This window comes from Oryx dammah, unplaced genomic scaffold, assembly GCF_014754425.2.
Source record: "Oryx dammah isolate SB20612 unplaced genomic scaffold, SCBI_Odam_1.1 HiC_scaffold_5, whole genome shotgun sequence".
In the NCBI taxonomy this organism is placed as follows: domain Eukaryota; kingdom Metazoa; phylum Chordata; class Mammalia; order Artiodactyla; family Bovidae; genus Oryx; species Oryx dammah.
This window is the reverse complement of record NW_024070189.1, coordinates 82,403,240-82,426,164: the sequence shown is the minus strand read 5'-3', so window position 1 is coordinate 82,426,164 and position 22,925 is coordinate 82,403,240. Positions and strand designations below refer to the sequence as shown.

At 40.8% G+C, this 22,925-nt stretch overlaps 1 protein-coding gene across 1 annotated transcript in view; it reads left to right on the top strand.

The window, feature by feature from the left end:
- Positions 1-22,925, top strand: part of ALDH7A1 (aldehyde dehydrogenase 7 family member A1) — a 40,579-nt gene that overhangs the window by 7,264 nt on the left and 10,390 nt on the right. Inside the window, exons 4-11 of the mRNA XM_040241742.1 lie at positions 3,056-3,136; positions 3,497-3,620; positions 6,712-6,844; positions 10,903-10,947; positions 13,932-14,009; positions 15,846-15,943; positions 18,612-18,653; positions 20,511-20,605. Of these exons, the coding sequence (XP_040097676.1) occupies positions 3,056-3,136; positions 3,497-3,620; positions 6,712-6,844; positions 10,903-10,947; positions 13,932-14,009; positions 15,846-15,943; positions 18,612-18,653; positions 20,511-20,605 (696 nt within the window). The remainder of the gene's footprint in view (positions 1-3,055; positions 3,137-3,496; positions 3,621-6,711; positions 6,845-10,902; positions 10,948-13,931; positions 14,010-15,845; positions 15,944-18,611; positions 18,654-20,510; positions 20,606-22,925) is intronic.

Sequence of the window (22,925 nt, the reverse complement as noted above, 5' to 3'; positions counted from 1 at the left end):
TGTTCCTGCTGCTTTCTTTCATGAGCTGATTTAGTCCAAATGCCACCTGTTTCTGCCCGTCTGCATCCCCTGTGGGTATCCTCACTTTCCGTCTGCATTCCCAGTGAGGAGGAAAGCCAGTCTTTCTTCTCTTGATGACAGGAACTTGAATGGGCCTTCTCCAGCTGCATAAAGGGATTCCACATCCCTGTAGCTCTCTCTTTCTCTTTAAGTTAATTTTTAATTGAAGGATAATTGCTTTGTAGAATTTTGTTTACTGCCACATATTAACATGACTCAGCCATAGGTATACAGATGTCTCTGTAGCCCTTTAACACAGTTGTCTTTGCAGTACTTTGCCAAGGGCTCAGCAGGTAATGAACTCGGTGCTCTTAGTTCCCTGTTCATGGCTGCCTCCGATGCTTGCTGTAAACCTGACTTCAGAGTGAAGTGTGCAGGGATGAGGATTCTCGGTGGCTGTCTCAGCAGGGTCTAAGGTTATGATGTGCTGTTGTGCTGGGCTGGTCAAACCCACACGGGGAATGAGACTGTCTTCCTGGTTTCCTGCTCTCCCTCATCTATCACTTCATACTTAATCCTGACATTCTTTTTATCTCTTGCTGCTCCTACCCATCATTTTGGAAGCGGGAAGAAAGAAAGAAAAAAGTCAAGTTTGAGTGGTCTGAGAGGGAATGTAGTTTAAACCTTGGGTGATGGGTTCTAATGTGTACCCAGGGTTGAGACTTGATCAGTTGCCAGGTCTTAACAGTTTGCATTATGTTTATCCCTATTGCTGTTTTTGTGGTCCAGATAGCCATCATCTCTTGTCTGGCTTCATAGTTTTCCTGCCTGAGTCTTTCCTCCCTCTGATAATATTTCCTGTACCACATCTAGAGTGGTGTTTTAAAATGCACTGTGAAGGACTTTCTTGGTGGTCCAGTGGTTAAGACTGTGCTTCCACTGCAGTGGGCCTGGATTTGGTCCTTGATCGGGGAGCTAAGTCCCTGCATGCTGCGTGATGTGGCTAAAAAATTAAAATGCACTGTGATTTTTCTCCCCACAGTACAAAACCCTCTAGTGATTTCCCCACTGCTCTTTGGATCCTTAACATGGTCCTTTGCAGTGTGGCCCCTCCTTTCCACTCCTACTTCTTTGAAGTCTTTATAGTTTCCCGAAATTATCATATTCTCTTGCCTTTTAGCCTTTGCATATGTTATCTTCTCTGTCCCCCATAATTTCCCTCTCCTTTATCTACCTCTTCAGATGGCAAACACCAATCATGCTGTAGGCCTCAACTCTTTAAAAAGCCCCCTTCCTTCCCACTTCCTTGCCCCCAAGTAACACTGGGTTAATAGGCATAGGTGGTCCACTTGTGTAGTTTAGTGCCATCATGGCGCTTACCACGTGAGGTTATAATCTCCTGTTTTGTGTCTGCCATCCCCAATGGACTTGAATCTAGCTGCCTTGTTTCCCTTGAATCCTGGGGAATAGCACACTATCTGGCACATAAAATGTGTGCAGTTAAGTGGTGGTTCAAAGACTGATAGAATAAATAAGCTCAGAATAGTCATGTGTACTGAATTAGCCATTCTGAGTTGAAATTAACCAATTTGCTAAGGCTATAAATGTGTGGTCTAAATTTGGTTCAACTCATTCAATGCCTTAGAAAATACAGAGGATCTTTGCTGTTTCATTTAATGTTACAATTTTTGTTTACTGTTTCCAAAAGTGTGCATGTATCATAAAAATAGCAAATGTTGCAGACATAGAAAATGCAGAGAATCAAAATGTTATGATTCCATTTCCTGGAAATTGCAACTGTTAACCTCTTGTTGTATATTCCATGAAATTTAAGCAAAAGTTTACTTACCATATGCATTATCTTGCTTTTTTGTTGTTGTTGTCTTGTTATGGCTCTTAAAAGTTTTTCCTTATAAATCTACTTTATTCTTTTTAGAAAGTGTCCAGACATATTATGTGCTGTTCTCTGCTCAGTCAGTCATGTCCAACTCTTTGTGAACCCATGAACTGTAGCCTACCAGGCTCCTCTGTCCGTGGGGATTCTCCAGGCAATACTGGAGTGGGTTCCCATGCTCTCCTCCAGGGGATCTTCACAACCCAGGGATCGAACCCCAGTCTCCTGCATTGCAGACTGATTCTTAACCTTCTGAGCTACCAGGGAAGCCCTCCATTTATGGCTATTCTGTAATTAACCAATCATGTGCTGATGGGCATTTGGATGGTTTCTGTTTCTCTACTGGAAACAGCACCGCAGTAAATGCTGTTGTAACCTAGACTTTTGCACACTTACGTTTATGTTCAATTTCCAGAAGTAGAACTGCCTGTTGAAAGTAGTGGGGGCGCAGGATGCATTTTAAATGTTAATAGAAAGCCAGGCTACCCTTAGATTAGAAAAACTATACAGGGATATTTGATGTACATTTGGGGAAGAGAGAGAGTGAAGAAGAGCCCTGAGCTCCACGAGTGCCTCAGTTATTTTAGCTCCAGTGCCTAGTATTGCTGATGTCACACAGTAAGTGCTCAGAAAGTATTTTGTAAGGGGGTGGCATGATTTGAATGGATTTTGGACACCAGCCTAAGTAAGCTGAATTTAGGGTTTGGGTTTGCAGTCAGTTTGACCCATATGAAAACATCACTGGAAATCATAGGCTATGTAAGGTATTTAGAGCTTTGTAGAGTCATCCCACTCCAGTATTCTTGCCTGGAGAATCCCATGGACAGAGGAGACTGGCAGGCCATGGCCCATAGGGTCGCAGAGAGTCGGGCACGGCTGAAGGAACAAACAACTAAGCATGCAGAGTCATCCCAAAAAGTTGTGTCCAATCTGAATTTCTCTCTGTACTTGGTGGAGTCCTTGCTCACCAAGAAGGTGTCATCTGTATATTTTCTTGGTCTCTGGAATGGATTTTAAGGCCTGTCACATCAGACACTGATGAGATCAAAACAGATGTTTTTGATGTGGTTGTGCTTTGTTCTTTTACAGCATATTAGTACCGTGATAATAGACATGAGCTTACACTTTTCAGCAGACACTAAAATGCCATTCCTTCCTTAGATTCCTGCTCCAAAGCGAGGAGAAATCGTGAGACAGATTGGTGATGCCTTGCGGGAGAAGATCCAAGTACTAGGAAGCTTGGTAAAGTATTTTTGTAGTAAATATATAGTACTTTGATTGAAGAATAAGGCTGTTTTGTACTTTTGTGTATAAGATTGTGATCTTTTTAAGGTCATAATTTATGTATTTCAAAAATATATATGTATATAAATTTGTAACTTATATATTTCAAAATCTTTTCTTTAGAGGAAGGATTAACAAGATGGACAGGAAAATGTGAAGACAATTCTTGGGCTTTAAAATTCTTCAGAAAAATAAGAACAGACTGGTTTATAACCCTCACAAAGCAGAAATAAAATGTTTTGCTTTCCCCACCTCAAATTTAAAGTTTAAAGCATGAATTCTGTTGGAAAAATGCTGCTTGGTCTTTTGTATTTTTAGGTGTCTTTGGAGATGGGGAAGATCTTGGTGGAAGGTGTGGGAGAAGTTCAGGAATACGTGGATGTTTGTGATTATGCTGTTGGCTTATCTCGGATGATTGGGGGACCCATCCTGCCTTCTGAAAGTAAGCGCTAAGTATTGCACTCCGAAACAAGGGACTCCCCAAAATTCTCTGGTTGTGAGCAGTTTCCACAAAATACTTGTATATGAAAATGTCTTTAATCTCTTTATTAAGAAAGTCAAATTAAAACAGGTGAAAATAATCAGATCAAGATGCTTAAACTTTTTAAATTTTTTAACATAAAGCTCAGTGTTCATGGGTGAGACTGACACTTTTTAATAGAGACTTTGTAAAGTGAATCACCAATCTTATCTGGAAAACAGTTTGGAAAAATATCTATCCCCAAAATATTTAATGCAAGTTTCCCTTAAATCCATTAAATATTTAATGCAAGTTTCCGGAATCTTAATTTAAGTAAATAATCTGAAATGCACCTGAGGTTCAAGTGTTAGGGTGTGCATTGTCCCATTAAACAGGAAACAATAGAAATGGCCTAAATGTCCAATCATGACAAAGGTTGAGCAAATAACTTTGGCAGTTTATTAGCAGATATTGTCAAGAGATCATAAAGATTGCCTTCCCCAACCGCAAACTTTATAGGAAAGTTGTACTTATTTTTACTTCTTTTGTCTTCTTTTTTTACATACGCTTATTTGTAGATGATTTTGATTTTTTTGAAAAGATAGTATTTTTCATTTCACAAAATTAAAGAGGAATAAAAAGGTGAAGGAAGAAATATTTTCCTCCTCCCAGTGGGGTACTCCATAGTATTCCCATGAACCTATCAAATGTTTCTGGTTTCTTGAGTGTATCTTTCTGGAGCTTATTCAGGTGCAGACAGATATGTAGCAAACCAGGTGTCCTTTTCCTACTTATTGTATCTTAGGAATTGTTTCATATTGTTCTGATAAGGTGCTTCCTTCATTTTTTTTTTTTAATGGCTGTTTTGTTGTAAGGATGACCAGTTCCCAAGTAGCCGATATTTGGGCTGTTTCAGTCTTTGCCAGTTAAACTGTGCTGCAGCCTTGCACTCAGTGGCGGGGACAAGGGCTTACCCAGTTTCTAGTGTTCGCCATGTCAATGGAACAAACCAGGTGAACTCATGTGACTGTATTGAAAGCACAGGGGTGGAAATCTCCTGAAGTAGTAATGGTGGTTATCTGTCAAGGCAGAATTATTAATGGTTGGTGTTGTCTTTCTTCTATATTTTCCAAAGTTTCCACACTGGGAATTAGGTTACATTTATAATCAGGAAAAGACATTTTTAAAAAAATCACATTTTTCTGTTTCCTCTTGGAATATTGGGCAAATTCCCTGCTGGTAGAAAGAGGGAGTTCTTTTCAAATGTACAGTTATTGTCCATAGTCTGCTATGTAACAGTGAGTTCCATTAGCCAAGGTTAATTTTATATTGAACACTTTCAGAGGTTTTTCAGAGTTAAGAAAGTAAACTGCCAATTTGGGGAGGTATATATGTGCAGGCAAGTAACTTTGATTTTTACTTGCTCTAATGTCTTGACTCACCAATTAAAATCCTTTTCAATTGTTTACACATTAAAAAAATAGATTATTCATTTATGCAGAAGCTCTTGGGTAACTTTGACTTCATTAATTCAATTAATGCTTGTTGAGTGTCTGCCAAATGATCTAATAGGTAATAACTTGGTTGAAAAAGTATAGTCCTTTCCCTCAAGAAATGTATAAAGCTGTAGATTCCTTGCATTTTAATTTTGTTTATTTTTACTTATTGGCCACACGGCATGCAGGATCTTAACTTAGTTCCTCAACCAGGGATCATACCTGTGCCCTGTGGTGGAAGCATGAAATCTTAACCACTGGACTGCCAGGGTATTCCCAGGGGTGATTTTAAACTGGGAAGAAGCCTGTGTGAAAGCTTAAGATGGGAGAACTTGGCTTATTTGGGGAACTGTGTTACTTCAGCCCTGCTGGGGGGTGCAGGATGAAGGGAGAGATGGGTGGAGAAGGAACCTCGGGAAGGGACTTTTCCTGGAGTTTGGACTTTATCCTGAGGGCAGCTCCGGTAGTGATGGGGTTGCCAGAGTGTGCCAAGTTGGGGGCGTCATGTCATCAGAGCTATGCTGTCTCCCTGGAGAGAAGGATACAGAGGGGAGGGGCAGAGAGGAGGAGGCAGGCTCTGTGAGGGAGAGACTGTACCAGCACATCGCCTCCAGGGAGAATAGGGTTCCCGGACTAAGGGAGGGCCTGGGAGTGAGGTGGAACAAGTGCTGGGTTCCCTGTTCTTGCTGACAGGCTGAGCATGGCCAGGAAGGCAGATGGCTGGGAGTGCGGCCTTCCTAATGCGTTTAGCCAGGTTTCATGAGCCTTCGCCCTCCTTGCTCTGGTTCTTCACTGCTTCAGCTGCCTTTGATTAAATAAGGCTCTTGTGGGGTGAGATGGTTGGATGGCATCCCCAACTCAGTGGACGTGAGTTTGAGCAAACTCCAGGAGATGGTGAAGGACAGGGAAGCTTGGGGTGCTGCAGTCCCCTGGGTTGCAAAGAGTCAGGCACGACTGAGCGACTGAACAACAACTTGTGGGATTATGGTGACTTAAGTTGCTCTATAAGATACAACTATTTTAATTTATATTTTCAGTTTTCCTATATGTATGTAAGGATATGTACATTTAATTCATTCACCATTTATGTAATTGTTAAAACTTACTTTCCCCCTGTACGTGAGTCACTTGTCCTGAATGTAGAGAGGTGAGCTGAGGGCCTCATCCGGCACCATCAGGAGCATGGCCCGGAGAGTCGTGACTCCTGTGTTGTGGTTGTGCCCTACCCTTGGCCATCACATCACCGAGGACATGTCTCGTTTCCTCTCTGAAGTTTCCTTGTCTCCCAGATGGGACTGGCACTACCCTGATCCACACAGTTCCTTTGAGGAGTAGAGGCTTACTGGATATCCTCATGGTTTATAAGGTAGTCTGGTAATAACAATATTTGCTGTATGCTGGTGAATGTACCAGTGTCCCCCAGCTTGTAAGATGATCTGCTACAAAGCATCTGTAGTCCCCATGTGATCTGGTGCATCTTTGTTCTGAAAATGAAAGATTGCCGACTTTGTTCTTGTGACCTCGACAGGCATTAAATTAATGTGTTTAAGCATGTTGCATGCCTTCTTCGTCCTCAGGACCTGGCCATGCTCTCATTGAACAGTGGAATCCTGTAGGCCTGGTTGGAATCATCACTGCTTTCAACTTCCCTGTGGCCGTGTATGGCTGGAACAACGCCATTGCCATGATCTGTGGGAACGCTTGCCTTTGGTAAGAACAGTTTGTTTTTTTATCCACTAGTTAGATGGTAAAAGTCTCTGTTTTCAGGTACTACTGAAAGCATTGCAAATGTATTGAAATGTTTTCTACTAGTCTTTCCATTAACATACTAAGTGATATCTGCTAGTTGTGAAATGCTGGGTTTTAGTTATTTACATATTTTACCGTTGGTAAAATTTATATTTTTTGACTTAACTTTTTGACACAACCTTATACCCTCTTCCTTCTAGTTATTTCTACTCCAAGCAAGTATACTGTGATTCAGTTTTGACATTAATTGCTTGGACTCAGTGTCAGACTCCACCTGTTTAGGGGCTCAATCTTCCACAAGACTCCTCCTTCTTAAGATGCTGGCTGCAAATGTTCCCAGTCCTCAGGACATCTGCAGTTCTCACTGGCTGTCTACAGGTTTGGAGGTTACCACTGGTTTCAGTAGAGCTTCCCTGGTGGCTCAGATGATAAAGAATCTGCCTCCAATGCGGGAGACCTGGGTTTGATCCCTGGGTTGGGAAGATCCCCTGGAGGAGAGCATGGCAACCCACTCCAGTATTCTCGCCTGGAGAATCCCCGTGGACAGGGGGACCCGGCAGGCCACAGTCCGTGGGGTCGCAAAGAGTCGGACACGACTGGGTGACTTTAAGCACAGCACATATATTGGTTTCAGTAATTCATTAGAATGGCCCACAGAACTCAAGAAAGTGCAGTATTTAATGGTTGCACTTTTGTTGTAAAGGATGTATTTAGCCAGAGATGGAGAAGCTCTATACAGTCAACAGAAACAAGACCAGGAGCTGACTGTGGCTCAGACCATGAACCCCTTATTACCAAACTCAGACTCAAATTGAAGAAAGTAGGGAAAACCGCTAGACCGTTCAGGTATGACCTAAATCAAATCCCTTATGATTATACAGTGGAAGTGAGAAATAGATTTAAGGGCCTAGATCTGATAGATAGAGTGCCTGATGAACTATGGACTGAGGTTCAAGACATTGTACAGGAGACACGGATCAAGACCATCCCCATGGAAAAGAAAAGCAAAAAAGCAAAATGGCTGCCTGGGGAGAACAGAATGGGAAAGACTAGAGATCTCTTCAAGAAAATTAGAGATACCAAAGGAACATTTCATGCAAAAATGAGCTCAATAAAGGACAGAAACTGTATGGACCTAACAGAAGCAAAAGATATTAAGAAGAGGTGGTAAGAATACACAGAAGAACTGTACAAGAAAGATCTTCATGACCCAGATAATCATGATGATATGATCACTCATCTAGAGCCAGACATCCTGGAATGTGAAGTCAAGTGGGCCTTAGAAAGCATCACTATGAACAAAGCTAGTGGAGGTGATGGAATTCCAGTTGAGCTGTTTCAAATCCTGAAAGATGATGCTGTGAAAGTGCTGCACTCGATATGCCAGCACATTTGGAAAACTCAGCAGTGGCCACAGGACTGGAAAAGGTCAGTTTTTATTCCAATCCCAAAGAAAGGCAATACCAAGGAATGCTCAGACTAACGCACAATTACACTCATCTCACATGCTAGTAAAGGAATGCTCAAAATTCTTCAAGCCAGGCTTCAGCAATACATGAACCATGAACTTCCAGATGTTCAAGCTGGTTTTAGAAAAGGCAGAGGAACCAGAGATCAAATTGCCAACATCCACTGGATCATGGAAAAAGCAAGAGACTTCCAGAAAAACATCTATTTCTGCTTTATTGACTATGCCAAAGCCTTTGACTGTGTGAATCACAATAAACTGTGGAAAATTCTTCAAGAGATGGGAATACCAGACCACCTGACCTGACTCTTGAGAAACCTATATGCAGGTCAGGAAGCAACAGTTAGAACTGGACATGAAACAACAGACTGGTTCTACATAGGAGAAGGAGTGCATCAAGGCTGTATATTGTCACCCTGCTTATTTAACTTATATGCAGAGTACATCATGAGAAATGCTGGACTGGAAGAAACACAAGCTGGAATCAAGATTGCTGGGAGAAATATCAATAACCTCAGATATGCAGATGACACCACCCTTATGGCAGAAAGTGAAGAGGAACTAAAAAGCCTCTTGATGAAAATGAAAGAGGAGAGTGAAAAAGTTGGCTTAAAGCTCAACATTCAGAAAATGAAGATCATGACATCTGGTCCCATCACTTCATGGGAAATAGATGGGGAAACAGTGGAAACAGTGTCAGACTTTATTTTTTTGGGCTCCAAAATCACTGCAGATGGTGACTGCAGCCATGAAATTAAAAGACGCTTACTCCTTGGAAGAAAAATTATGACCAACCTAGATAGCATATTAAAAAGCAGAGACATTACTGTGCCGACTAAGGTCCGTCTAGTCAAGGCTATAGTTTTTCCAGTGGTCATGTATGGATGTGAGAGTTGGACTGTGAAGAAGGCTGAGCACCGAAGAATTGATGTTTTTGAACTGTGGTGTTGGAGAAGACTCTTGAGATTCCCTTGGACTGCAAGGAGATCCAACCAGTCCATTCTGAAGGAGATCAGCCCTGGGATTTCCTTGGACAGAATGATGCTAAGGCTGAAACCCCAGTACTTTGGCCACCTCATGCGAAGAGTTGACTCATTGGAAAAGACTCTGATACTGGGAGGGATTGGGGGCAGGAGGAGAAGGGGACGACAGAGGATGAGATGGCTGGATGGCATCACCGACTCGATGAACGTGAGTCTGAGTGAACTCTGGTGATGGACAGGGAGGCCTGGCGTGCTGCGATTCATGGGGTTGCAAAGAGTCGGACATGATTGAGCGACTGAACTCAACTTAGAAGGGTTTCAAACACAGAGCATCCCTGCTCTCTCCCTGTGAGGTCAGGACATCACTTTCACAGCCAGAAGGCATCACTGAGCTTTGGCGTCCCGAAGTTTTATGGGGTTTTTATGGCATTGGCATGATTGAGTAAATCACTGTGCATGTGACTGAACTCGTCTTCCTCCTTCCCTCCCCGTGCTTGATCTTTCTCATCACCACCTCCCATCCTGAGGCTGTCTTGTGGGGAGGGGCACTAGTTACCTCAGTAGCATAACAAAGGCCCTTCTGTCATTCAGACAGTCCGAGGTTGTTGATACTGGGTGTGCCAGAAACTGGGAGCCAAATCCCTGAGAAGCTCCAGCAGTTTGTGATGGACAGGGAACCCTGGCATGCCGCAGTCCATGGGGTGGCAGCGTCGGACGCAACTGAGTGGCTGACTAACTGAACTGAACACCAGATACAGTCTGCATTATGCTACATTTCACAAGCAGAAAACTAAATGAACAAGGAGGAGGGAAAAGAGAACTTGTGATAAGTCACAACCTTCTTTTAGAAACACGACTCTTTTTTTCTTTAATTCAATAAAAATTTGATAATGAATTCCCAAGTGATTCTGAGGAACTTGGCCAGTATTCCCATTGCTTGTGTTAAATGTTACATCGCTATAAAATATGCGATAGTAAAAGTTAGCTGGGGAAATGTCAGTATTTATAGGTGACAAAACAGTTGCTTGCTTTTAGCTTTCATGTTCAATGGAGCAACCTATGTCAGGAGAACCAGGAGAACTGTCTTTGCCCATTTTGTGTCTGCCCCACTACTGTGTACGGATGTTGTTGTTCTCAGTTGAAGGTACTCAAAGACTATATAAGCAAGGCATAGTTGGAAGGATTAATGATTCAGCATCCTGTTACCAAAGGCTAGCAGTATGGTTTTCCGAAGCCCCCTGAGTCTTCCAGTGAAAGTTCATGTTGATTGATCTCTGTTTTACTCAGTTTGCACAATAGACAGAGGTTAATGTAAAGTTCCTATAATCAGTGCAGCAAGCAGGTTCAGAACTGCTCAGGGCCATTTTTATACTTAGGAAAGTTTTATAGTCCCTTGGGCCCCAGAGGCACCAAAGTGAAGGACTGATTTCTCTTTCAGTTATTAGGCTCTGTTATTTACTGAGAACTTTTTCTCACAAAGACTGTTGCTTCTGCTTAAAAATAAAAGGTATTGATGATTTTCACCAAATTAAGCTGATTTTTTTTGTTTCTTTTTTTACGCTTACAAGGAAAGGAGCTCCTACAACTTCCCTCATTAGTGTAGCTGTCACAAAGTAAGTATGCGTGGCTTTCTTTTTCCTGGGTCTGGGAGGATCGTAAAAGGGTGATTGATAGCACTGAATTTTTAATCTGACATGAAAGTGTCATATTTATTTTAGCATAGAATCTGGATAAACTCTGTTCTTTGATTGGGATAACATTTTCATATCATTGTGTAGTTTACAGATCCTTTTCAGGGCCATGTCATTTAAGTCGTGGGAAACGTGCCAGATACTGATATAAATGTTGAACTTGAACTCTTAAAACTTTTTTTTTTTTTGTCACTTGCAAAATAAAAACAAATCCAGTGGAGAGGAAATAGTCTTGCAATTTAGGGGCTATATGCTGTAACTATGCAGCATGTCTTAATATCTTAATATCTACTCAGGCCGATACTTTTATTGCTCTTGTTTAATAGACCTTAGCAACGCAAAGAAAGGGTTATACTATTCAACTGATTCTTCTGACACTGTCTAAAATGTATTTCATCTTTTGGTTCAAAATTACTGTTTTATTTATTCCTCTTTGGAAACATGATAACACTAGTTAAGTCATAAAATCAATGTTACTAATTTATCATTCCAGAGTTAGAGAACGTATAGAGGAAAATGGCTGCCTGTGTAGGGTGATGATGGGCTCTTGATGACGCATTGTTTGCCTGGCCTGCATTCTCTGGCTTAAGAATTATTGGCAGAGAGCTTGTGATGGAGTCTGTTCATAAGAGGGTCCTTAATGTTAGAAGATCATTTAGGAACACTGGCTTAGGAAGCAAAAAAGTCGGCCAAGAGAGTAGTGTGTGTCAGTATTAAAAGGAATGTGTGATATTGAGGAAATAATATCTTTTAAGGTAAGGGTTCAAATTAAATATGAAAAAGAACCCATATACAAAACACATAAAAATGGTGAGATTCCCTTAGGCAATTTTAAAAAATAATCCTTAAAAAAAAAGCAAACAGTTAATATGAACATGGTGAACTGACTTGCCAGTTGTTATAAAATAGCTGATTAAATTATTATTTTGATGTTTTCAGTTATTGCTTTGGTATTCTAAAGCATAAAGTTATTCCTTATGCTTTTAAATATTTATTTGGTTGAACCTTTGAAAGGTTTGAGGTGTTCACATAGGAACATGGCCGATTTTGTTTTTTAGATGATTGAGATATCATCTGATTTTTGTTATAGAAGACAGTAAATTAAGTGATGATATATTGTGCTGGAGTTAACCAAAGGTATCATACCATCCACTGGGAGTTTTTATTTTTATTTTTTTTCCACTGGGAGCTTTTTAATTTAGCTGCTGTTCAGACTCGTAAGATGACTACGTATTGTACCTGTCTGTTCAGAAGGATATGGGACAAGAACATAGTTTTCTGGGAGGATAGCATCAGGTACAAGTATTTCTCTTCATTCATTGTTTTTGGAGCAGTTTATTTGGGGCAAAGGAGTTGAGATCTACACTGGACAGGGTTACCTTGGCTTAGAAGCTCAGTGCCCCACAGAAACCAAAAAGTCTTGTAACAATTCTTGTATGCATGGCTTTCAGCCACTCACAAGGGACATGTAGTTACGGAAGCCACTGCCCTCAGAGAAGAGCAAAAGCATGAGGCTCCCGGCACAGTTCTCAGGTCATTATTCCAGTTTAGATGGGGGTGATCAGCCAGGGGTTGCTTTTACCATGAGCCATGTTGTCTAGATAGCATTGTTGACGTTGGCGTTTATCAGGCAAGCTGAGGAACAGAACTGAAGAGTTAACCCAAGGTCAGATTCTCATGAATTAGGGAAAGAGGGTTTGATTAACTTCTACTCACAGGTGCAAAGCAAAATGCCTACCCTTCAGGTGCAATCAGCTGCTTGTGCAGACGGTAGATACACTCTGAGTCCCTGGAGAGAATTATACAACGTGATCCTTAGTCTCAGACATGGCAACTACAGTGTGTGACCCTTGATGGATGGAGGAAAGAAAACAGCTGTAAAGGACATTTTGGGGGCCAACTGGAGAATTTACTTGGGTATGATAATGGTACCTTTTTTATGGAAGTGGGTATAGGATTTAGATTTTTATGAAATATCAAGGAGAAAGTAGCCAATAGCTTGGGGTAATGGATCAAAAGAATTTTTGCCCCATTGAGGCACCTACTCCTCAGGAAGCTCAAAATCAACGAAAGAACCCTGTTTCAGAGAAATTGGAATTACTGGAGCCATATTTTACAACTTAAAATCAGATTTAAATAGCATTGAGCTGTGTTTCTCATTTTGACTCTTAACAGCCTAAGTTGTAAGCACAGACTTAAGAAAGGACTGTGCTTGTCCACCTTACTTTAGTCTGGTGGGTGGGGCGCTGTTTCCTGGCTGAGAGGCTGGTGGGAAGCCAGTAGACACTCGTCCTGAACTTCTTTGGGGTTCTGCAGGCAGGTCCTGCGGCCTCTGCTGTTTCCCCCACATCCCCTCTTGGTTTGGGGAACCTTTTTCCCGTCTCATCCTTTACCATTTCTCTAGCTGGCTCTGGTTGGAAGAGTTGTGGCAAAACCTCTCATAACTAATGGAAACTATCCTTCATTTTCTTCATCTTTCTGAGTTTTATTCCATATATCCCTCTTTATTTCTTTAACATTATTTTAATGGATTTGTGGTGAGAAAGGGCTCCCCCACCTGCCCCAAGAAAACCCTGCAATCAATTTACCACTTTGAACTGGATGTCTTCATAGTTGGGCAGAAAATATTTGAGAACAGTGATCACTTGAACTTCCTGACCAATGCTTTAGGTCTTTTATGTATTTTGCCTGTCTTATTCTGAAGTTTCTTTTAGGGGGAAAAAAAATTCTGCTTTTAAGTGTTTGAAAACCTCCTCTAGTATGTGAGGAGAAATCTAGGCCTAGATACTTGAGGGATGGGAGAGAAAGTTGAAAAAGGAAAGCCAAATGGTTGGAATTTATTATTTTTCAAAATTTGGTGAGAAATTAAATCAGTCCCTTCCTTAGAATCGCCTTTTCTTTTCTAGGATAATAGCCAAAGTTCTGGAGGACAACAAGCTGCCTGGTGCAATTTGTTCCTTGACTTGCGGTGGAGCAGATATCGGGTAAGTCAGTAGGTGCAGAGTGTCTGTTGAAGGACCTTGGATGATCACCTAGAATCATCTTCACTAGAATTTCAAAACCCAGTATAGTGGAGGAGGTGAGAGTGGTGTTTTGAAATCTTTACTGTTATGGATCTCACTGGGCTTTACTTCATTAATATGTAGCTGTTGTTGGAGAGTGAGTGAGAATTGTCTTTTTTGTTGCCCAGAGCTGCTATTCTAAGGTGTTTGTGTTACACATTACTGTGCCAGTGTGCAGCCTGTGGTTTCCTGGCGCTTGATTTATCAGTGTGCTTACTTACAAAGCAGAGCTGTGGAGGGGTGTTCTGCTGTCTCACTCCGCACCGAGGACACGCAGCCTGTCCTCTGGGTTCCTCCGTGACCAAAGAAGGGAACCCTGGAGACCCAACTTCTGATTTATTGTTTTTCAAAAGTTGCCATGTAATTCACCTACCATAAAGTTCTCTCTTTAAAAATGTACAGTTCAGTGGTTTTTAGAATAGTCTTAGTGTTGTACAGCCATCCTCATTACCTTATTCCAGAACATTTTTGTTACCGTCCCCTCAAAAGAGCCTGATAGACATAGCAGTCACTTCCCCTCCCTCTTCCCCTGGCAACCCCTCTTCTACTTCCTGTCTCTGTATTTGCCTTTCTGGGATAGTTCTTATAAATGGAATCATACAACATGTTGCCTTTGTGTTTGGCTTCTTTCACGTGGCAGAATGTCACAACCTCCTTTTTCAGCTGGAACGGACTACACTTTCTCTAAACCATAGTAAAAGCTGGTTCTCCTGGCTTGGACTTTTTATTAGGTGACGTTTCCTAGGAGTCAGGTCTTAGAACCCTTACTGGTATGGTGAAAGTCTTACTCTTGTCTCCATCTATTGTACTTAATGAGCAGTCTCAAAAAGGAGTAGTAAAGACTTTTTTTCCCAAAGATAAGTGAGAACATTTTAGAAATTTTGTTTAGAAAATACAACTCCCATATAAAGAGTGCATATAGTGATGTATTATATAAATGTCATTTAAAACATGGCATTTAAAATATGTCTATCCTTTGACCCACTCTGTTCTTATACTTAGGACGTGCAGTCCTTCAAGTTGGCCTTGGTATAGCTCAGATGACAACAGTAGTGTGTGCAAGAGGGCTCTAAGCAGCAACCCCCTTGAGTGTCTGTGCCCATGTGTGCTGGACTGACCTGGGAAAGCCCACATGCAGTGTCATCAGCATTTCCAGCCCTGCATTGGTCTGAATCTGTATCTGTCTTGCTTGGCACACACCACACCCTTTGAAGCACTGAGTTATAAGCAAGGAGGTTCAGATTGACAGTGTCTGGTCTACCTTCCTTAGAAACTGGAAATCCTAGCACAGACTTTCTAAGTCAGCTTCCATGAGGGATAATTAGGATATTTCCCTACAGTCTTTGCACTTTTAATTCTTTTTCAAAAATATTTTTTAATTATTTTATTTTGAAGAATTTATTTGTTTTTAGTCAAGCCACGCAGCATGTGGGATCTCGGTTCCCTGACCAGGGACTGAACCGTGCACCCTGCATTGGGAGCATGGAGGCTTAACCACTGGACCGCCAGGGGAGTCCCTAAACTTTTAATTCTTGAAAGAATCAGTTTTAAGAGACTTCAGAATAACTGAGATGCTCATCAAGGAAATGCTCCAGTTGAAATGTCCAGTGACCCATCAGTACAAGAAGGAATATCTTCCTTAACAACATCCTTGAGGTGATTTCTGTTTATGGAGAGCTCCCAGAATGGGTTAGGCACTGTCGGATGCCACCATTGCTGGGTTTCTCTGCATGAGTGACTGTGTCTGTTCCCCTGCAGCACAGCAATGGCCAAGGATGAGCGGGTGGACCTGCTGTCCTTCACCGGGAGCACTCAGGTGGGAAAACAGGTGGCCCTCATGGTGCAGGAGAGGTTTGGTAAGTGTTGGCTTTATAACGAGCATTTTAATACCCTCAACTATGGATGTGCAATCTAAAGATTGGGGTTTTTCCATGTATTATTTGACTGTCCAAGTAAAAGAAAAGATACAGTTAATAGTGGGTTAATATTAAGAGCAGATATAATACCATAATTTGGAAAAGGATGTCATTCCTTCCCTAACTGACTGTATTAAAATCGTATCAAATGTATTTATTAATCTGTAACTGACCAGTTTAGCAAGTAAAAAAAGAAAACTCGTGATTTAAACAGGACCATTCAGAGTACAGGACCTAGACTGAATGTGGTATAGAAGACTTGCGTCTGTTCTTCTCTCATTTATGATGTAGCTCGCAGTGGCTTTGGTAATTACAGCCCCATCCCCATGTAATTTAATATCCACTTGATTCTTTGGCTTCCCTGGTGGCTCAGTGGTAAAGAATCTACCTGGCACTGCAGGTGACATGGGTTTGATCCTGGATCCAGGAGGATCCTACATGCCTTGAAGCAGCTAAGCTGTGTGCAACTACTGAGCTGGTGCTCTTGGGCCCAGAAGCCACAACTACTGAAGCCTACAGGCCCAAGAGCCCCATGCTCTGCAACAAAAGAAGCCACGTCAGTGAGAAGCCCACACTAGAGAGCAGCCCCTCAATCTAACTAAGAAGCCACCTCAGTGAGAAGCCCACACGAGAGCAGCCCCTCAGTCTAACTAAGAAGCCACTTCAATGAGAAGCCCACACTAGAGAGCATCCCCTCAGTCTAAGAAGCCACCTCAGTGAGAAGCCCACACTAGAGAGCAGCCCCTCAGTCTAACTAGAGAAAAGCCCATGCAGCAAGGAAGACCCAAGAAGCCAAAAAAGAAAAAAATCCTTTAAAAATGAAAATCCATTTGATGCTTAACTGTTTCAGAATAGTGGAGGTGAGAACATATTCTCCTGTTGTCACATATGCTGCCAATGTCCCAGGTAAATAACAGTTACATAGAAGCTGATTTTGAAGTGCAGTTAAGAAAAAATAAATGTATATTTAAAAGGTCAGTAGTAAACACAGCTCTAAGTTGAGGCAAACGGATCTCAAATCTCAGTGCTCAGGAGTGTAAAATGAGAATGGTGTACATAACCTCCTGTATTCCTTCCTGGAATTTAGTTGGCAGTGTGTATCAGGTGCTGTAATATTCACACCCTTTGCCCCTGACCTAAGTAGATAATCGAGAGGTAGGTAATCAACAGCCAATATATGCAACACTAGAGAAGTTGTTAAATAAAAGTTGGCTTATATCATGGTGATGGAATGCTATATTGTGATGTTTTTAAAAATATAGCTCAATAATTTAGAGAAAAACTGAACTGATAGGTTTTTATTGAGGAAATAAAGCAAAATTGATTATTATGATCTCAACTGAATATAGATGTATAGGAAAGAGATTGGAAGGCACTGTATCAAATTATGAGGAGAGATTTCATGGTAACTTGTGCCATGCCTTTGGCTTATTTGATTCTTTTTTTGCCTTTTTTTTTTCCAAATAATTTTCTACAATGAGCACATAATTTTTAAACTTTTTTATTGTGGTAATATATATGTGTATATATATACACATATATATAACAAAACTTAACATTTGGTTTATATATATATTTTTTTTAACTGTACAATTCAGTTGCATTAATACATTTGCACTTATATTGTTGTGAAACTGTCACCATCATCCATTTCCAGAACTTTTTTGTCCTCCCAGCTCTACCCATTAAAAACCAGTTCTGCATTTCTCCCTTCTCCTAGCCCTTGGGAACAAGCATTCGGTTTTCTGTCTCAGACTTGATTATTCTAAGAACCTCTTATAAGTAGAATCATACAGTAGACGTCTTTCTGTGTCTCAGTTATTTCGCTTAGCATAGTATCTTCAAGGTTTATCCATGTGGTAGCGTGTGTCAGAACTTCCCTTTTAAGACTGAGTAATATTCCACTGTATGGATATACCACTGTTTATTTATCTATGCATTTGTCGGTAGATACTAGGGTTGATTCTACCTTTTAGCTATTGCGAAAATTGCTGTTGCAAATACTACTCAGGCCCCTGTTTACTTCCTATGGTTAAGTACCCAGAGGTGGAATTGTTAGATCTTATGGTAGTACTGTGTTTAATTTCTTAGGAAATTGTCATATAATTTTCCTCGGTGACTGTACCATTTTACAGTAACTGTTTGGAGTTTAAGGGGATATAATTCCAAGCTTAGAGAAATTCCAAGACTAACACAAAGAATCCCATATACTCATTAATAAGTTTTACCAGTCACTTGTCCCATTTTTAAAATCACTTTCTCTTCAGCAGCACACACAGACATACACACACAAAAACACATACATATTGTGAGAGTATATTGTTTTTTAACCTTTTGAGAAAGTTGAAGACATTGTATTTCTTTAGATATGTTTGTGTATTTCCTAAGAACAAGGCCTTTCTGTCATATAACCATCATACAGTTATTGAAATCAGTCATCTTGACATTAATGCAATGCTCGTTCTTTTTTCTTTTCCTTGAGGTACAACTGATTTATGCTTATGCTATATTTTAAATCTGAAAGTAAAACAAATGGGATAGCCTGTGGTTTGCAGGTGTGTGCAATAAACTGAAATAGGCATTAATTTCTGTTTATATATTTTTAAAGGGAGAAGTTTATTAGAACTTGGAGGAAACAATGCCATTATAGGTAAGGTTGCCTTTTTTGTTTGTTTTCTGGTTGACATGTCTTCAGTAGTCATCCTGAATGTGTAGAACTCATCCGTTCTGTGTTGTTTGAGATCTAACTCCCGTGTGTGGGAACTTTTCCTTATGTGTTCTTGTTTGGAAAATGTTACCTGGGGCTTAGAACCTGTGTGTGAGACTTTCTGATGTGGCATGTTTCTTGTTCTCCTGTTTTTTTTTTAACTGGCCACATGTTTCTCTAGAATAAATAAGTCACTCGTATATGATCTGTTTCCAGAAATACTAGCTTGTCATCAGTGGAATATTGAGTGCTTTTACATTGGGAAGGAACACTTCCTTGAGGTATTTTATCATTTAGCTATAGTCTTAGAGATTATTTAATTCTCTTTTTCACTTGTTTGACACAAAAGGAAATAGTCCACCAGCATAACTTCTGGATAATATAATGAATATCAGCTGGTTGAGACTTCACAGAATCATGAATTTTATGATAAAAAACTTCCTAATTGTACACTGCTGTCGTTATCGTGTTTAATGCTTTTGTGTTTGTGGGGGACACCAGGAATAGAAAAAGTGTATGATGAAGGATTTGTTCTGGATGAACTTCTAATCTTGTAAGAGAGCTGATTAAAAAATACAGTTAGTGTTTATTGATCACTAGGCATTTGACAAGTACTGTGATAAGCTGTTTCATATGCCATATGTCATTTAATCCCCATAGTAGTCCCATGAGGCAGATACCTTTATTAATCTCATTTGAAGGTTACACTGAGGCTTAACATGATATGTGCCTAAAGTGACAGAGTCAGCATTTGTATCTTGGTAATCAGACCCCAGAGCACAGCTCTCTTTCTAAAACTCCTTCCTATTGTCCATTAGTACCCTAGATAATAGTATTCCATTTTATGTATGAGGAAACTGAGGCTTAAAAAGGTAAAAATAACACAACTAAAAAGGGATGGGGATGGATAAGAACTTTGGTCTGTTTGGTTGTACAAACTACCTTCTTAACCATCACATTAGTCTGAGAATGCTATTAGACTGGGCAGGGGAAAATTGAGAATGTAAAAGGCAATTGGGACTGTAAGTTTATGGAAGGGGTGGAAAGGAACGAGTTATAAGTAATACAGTGTATCACCGGAAGGGTTAATCTTGTAAAGATGATGCTCGTTTTTTCTTCAGAGGGCGGAAAAGTAGGAGGAAGGAATATAGGCTAAAGGGGAGAGGAATCTGGAGGTCATTTTGTGTTGATCTCTTCAGAGTTGCAGAGGAAGCAGGAAAGGGCTTATCACTCCAACATTTTTCACGAAGTGCAGGATGAGGTCATCTGGTGTGGGAGTAAAGGGCCCTAGGGATTTGAGAGATTTGAAAAAACTTCTATAGAGAGGGGAACAAGTGGCATTTAAGGGAACGGACTGATGCAGGTGAGGGTGTAGATATTGTTAGAAAGCTTGGTTTGATGGTGGTAATAAATCAGAAGGATCCCAGTGGGTTCTCTATGGCCCAGGGAAGTTGCCATTGTAATCAGCCTTGGGGTTGAGGGTGGAGGCAAGTAAAACTGACAAAGATGATGATGTCTAATAGAAGAGATCACATGGGTGCCGACAAGGCTTAGTCAGCACCAGAAACTCCCTAGAGGTGAGAGATAAAACAGGTCAGAAGAGGATGAACTCATCGCTCTATTCTCATATCATTTTCCCTGGGAGAGAAGTACCTCTGCAGAGTGAACCTGCTCATCGTAGAGAAATAGTTCTAATGTTCTCTTCCTGTGCTTTCTAAAGACATCATCTTACACCACTTAGTGTCAAGTACCTTGTCTGCCTACTTCACGACACTAATGGGTGCGTTTTGTTTCCCTAAGCTTTTGAGGACGCGGACCTCAGCTTAGTCGTCCCCTCAGCTCTCTTTGCAGCCGTGGGGACAGCCGGCCAGAGGTGTACCACTGCGAGGCGCCTGGTGAGTGTCTGCGTGGGCATGTGAGGGTGTCCCGCGTTTCCATTGCCATTTTTTAACACACTGTACCATTCAGGAAGTGTGACGGAAGCGCTACTAGAAACCTGTGGTTTCTGAACGTGGTTGACGCTCCTGCTCTGTTCTGTGCTCGTGGCAAATTGTGCTGCTCAGCCAGGGCCTCTGCCTCAGCTCTGCCCCAAGCTGGATATGGTCGAGCCCTCCCTGGAGTTGGACTTGGGAGATTAGACCTGCTTTCAATCCTGCACCTAACAATGTGGACAGAGTCCCATGTCACTTAGAGAATAAAACAACCTAAACACCCTACGGGGTCGCAAAGAGTCGGACACGACTTAGAGCCTGAACAACAGCAACAAAACATTTGAAAAATTCAAAACTGTTTGCTTTTAGCATAGCAAACAAAATTCAAAACTGTTTTGCTTTTAGATAGACAATTTTGGCTTTTTTATAAAGACATTTTAGGTAGTAAAATATTTTAAAAATTAAAGAAATTTTGGCCTGAAAGTCAAGTCTTGGATTTGACTTGATGTGACATAATTTTCTGGAAAGTAAATGTATGTGTATTCTCTCTTGAGAAATGTCTAAGTCTGTTCACATAGTGTGTAAGAGCACATAAATATTAAGTGAATATGATGAGAGGGATTTCCCTTCAGTACTTGGGGCTTGGGAAGTTTAATATCCACCCTTAGTTTTGGGTTGGATTTTAAAATGATTTTTTATGGGATACAACCTTGATTTTCATGACTTATGCTACTGAAAACTTGTGCCAAACAAGTTTTGATTAGGCAGAAAATTTGGCTACATTTGCCTTTTTAAAAATAATTATTGTTGAGTTTTCCTCCTGTCATTAAAAAAAAAATCGAATTATGGAGGAATTCAGTTCAGTTCAGTCACTCAGTTGTGTCCGACTCTTTGCGAGCCCATGGATCGCAGCACGCCAGGCCTCCCTGTCCATCACCAACTCCCGGAGTTCACCCAAACTCATGTCCATCGAGTTTGTGATGCCATCCAGCCATCGCATCAGAATCTTTTCCAATGAATCAACTCTTCTGAGGTGGCCATAGCTTTGAGATTTTCCTCTCACCCACAATGAATGTGAACAAATTCTTTCTAAGATTAGCATAATCTAAATTAGTTTTAGAATAAGATAATAGGGAAATTAAGTCTTTACTTTTGTCCTGACTTCTCATTTTCACTTTTCCTATATTTTACAGTGAATGAATATCAATCTTTTCTTTGTTTTTACATTATTCAGTTGAAGTTCTCAAGAACATTTAAGCTACAATTTTCATAAAGTATTTACAATTTATTAAATTTGTTCATCTTAAGCATTTATTACATTAAAGCTTAGAAGGAAACAGTCACACTCCAAAATATTATAGTCTTAATTACATGACTGTGTGGATCACAATAAACTGTGGAAAATTCTGAAAGAGATGGGAATACCAGACCACCTGACCTGCCTCCTGAGAAACCTATATGCAGGCCAGGAAGCAACAGTTAGAACTGGACATGGAACAACAGACTGGTTCCAAACAGGAAAAGGAGTACGTCAAGGCTGTATATTGTCACCCTACTTATTTAACTTATATGCAGAGTACATCATGAGAAATGCAGGGCTGGAAGAAGCACAAGCTGGAATCAAGATTGCCGGGAGAAATCTCAATAACCTCAGATATGGAGATGACACAACCCTTATGGCAGAAAGTGAAGAGGAACTAAAAAGCCTCTTGATGAAAGTGAAAGAGGAGGGTGAAAAAGTTGGCTTAAAGCTCAACATTCAGAAAACGAAGATCATGGCATCTGGTCCCATCACTTCATGGGAAATTGATGGGGAAACAGTGTCAGACTTTATTTTTTTGGGCTCCAAAATCACTGCAGATGGTGATTGCAGCCATGAAATTAAAAGATGCTTACTCCTTGGAAGAAAAGTTATGACCAACCTAGATAGCATATTCAAAAGCAGAGACATTAGTTTGCCAACAAATGTCCGTCTAGTCAAGGCTATGGTTTTTCCAGTGGTCATGTATGGAAGTGAGAGTTGGACTGTGAAGAAAGCTGAGCACCGAAGAATTGATGCTTTTGAACTGTGGTGTTGGAGAAGACTCTTGAGAGTCCCTTGGACTGCAAGGAGATCCAACCAGTCCATTCTGAAGGAGATCAACCCTGGGATTTCTTTGGAGGGAATGATGCTAAAGCTGAAACTGCAGTACTTTGGCCACCTCATGTGAAGAGTTGACTCATTGGAAAAGACTCTGATGCTGGGAGGGATTGGGGGCAGGAGAAGAAGGGGACGACCGAGGAT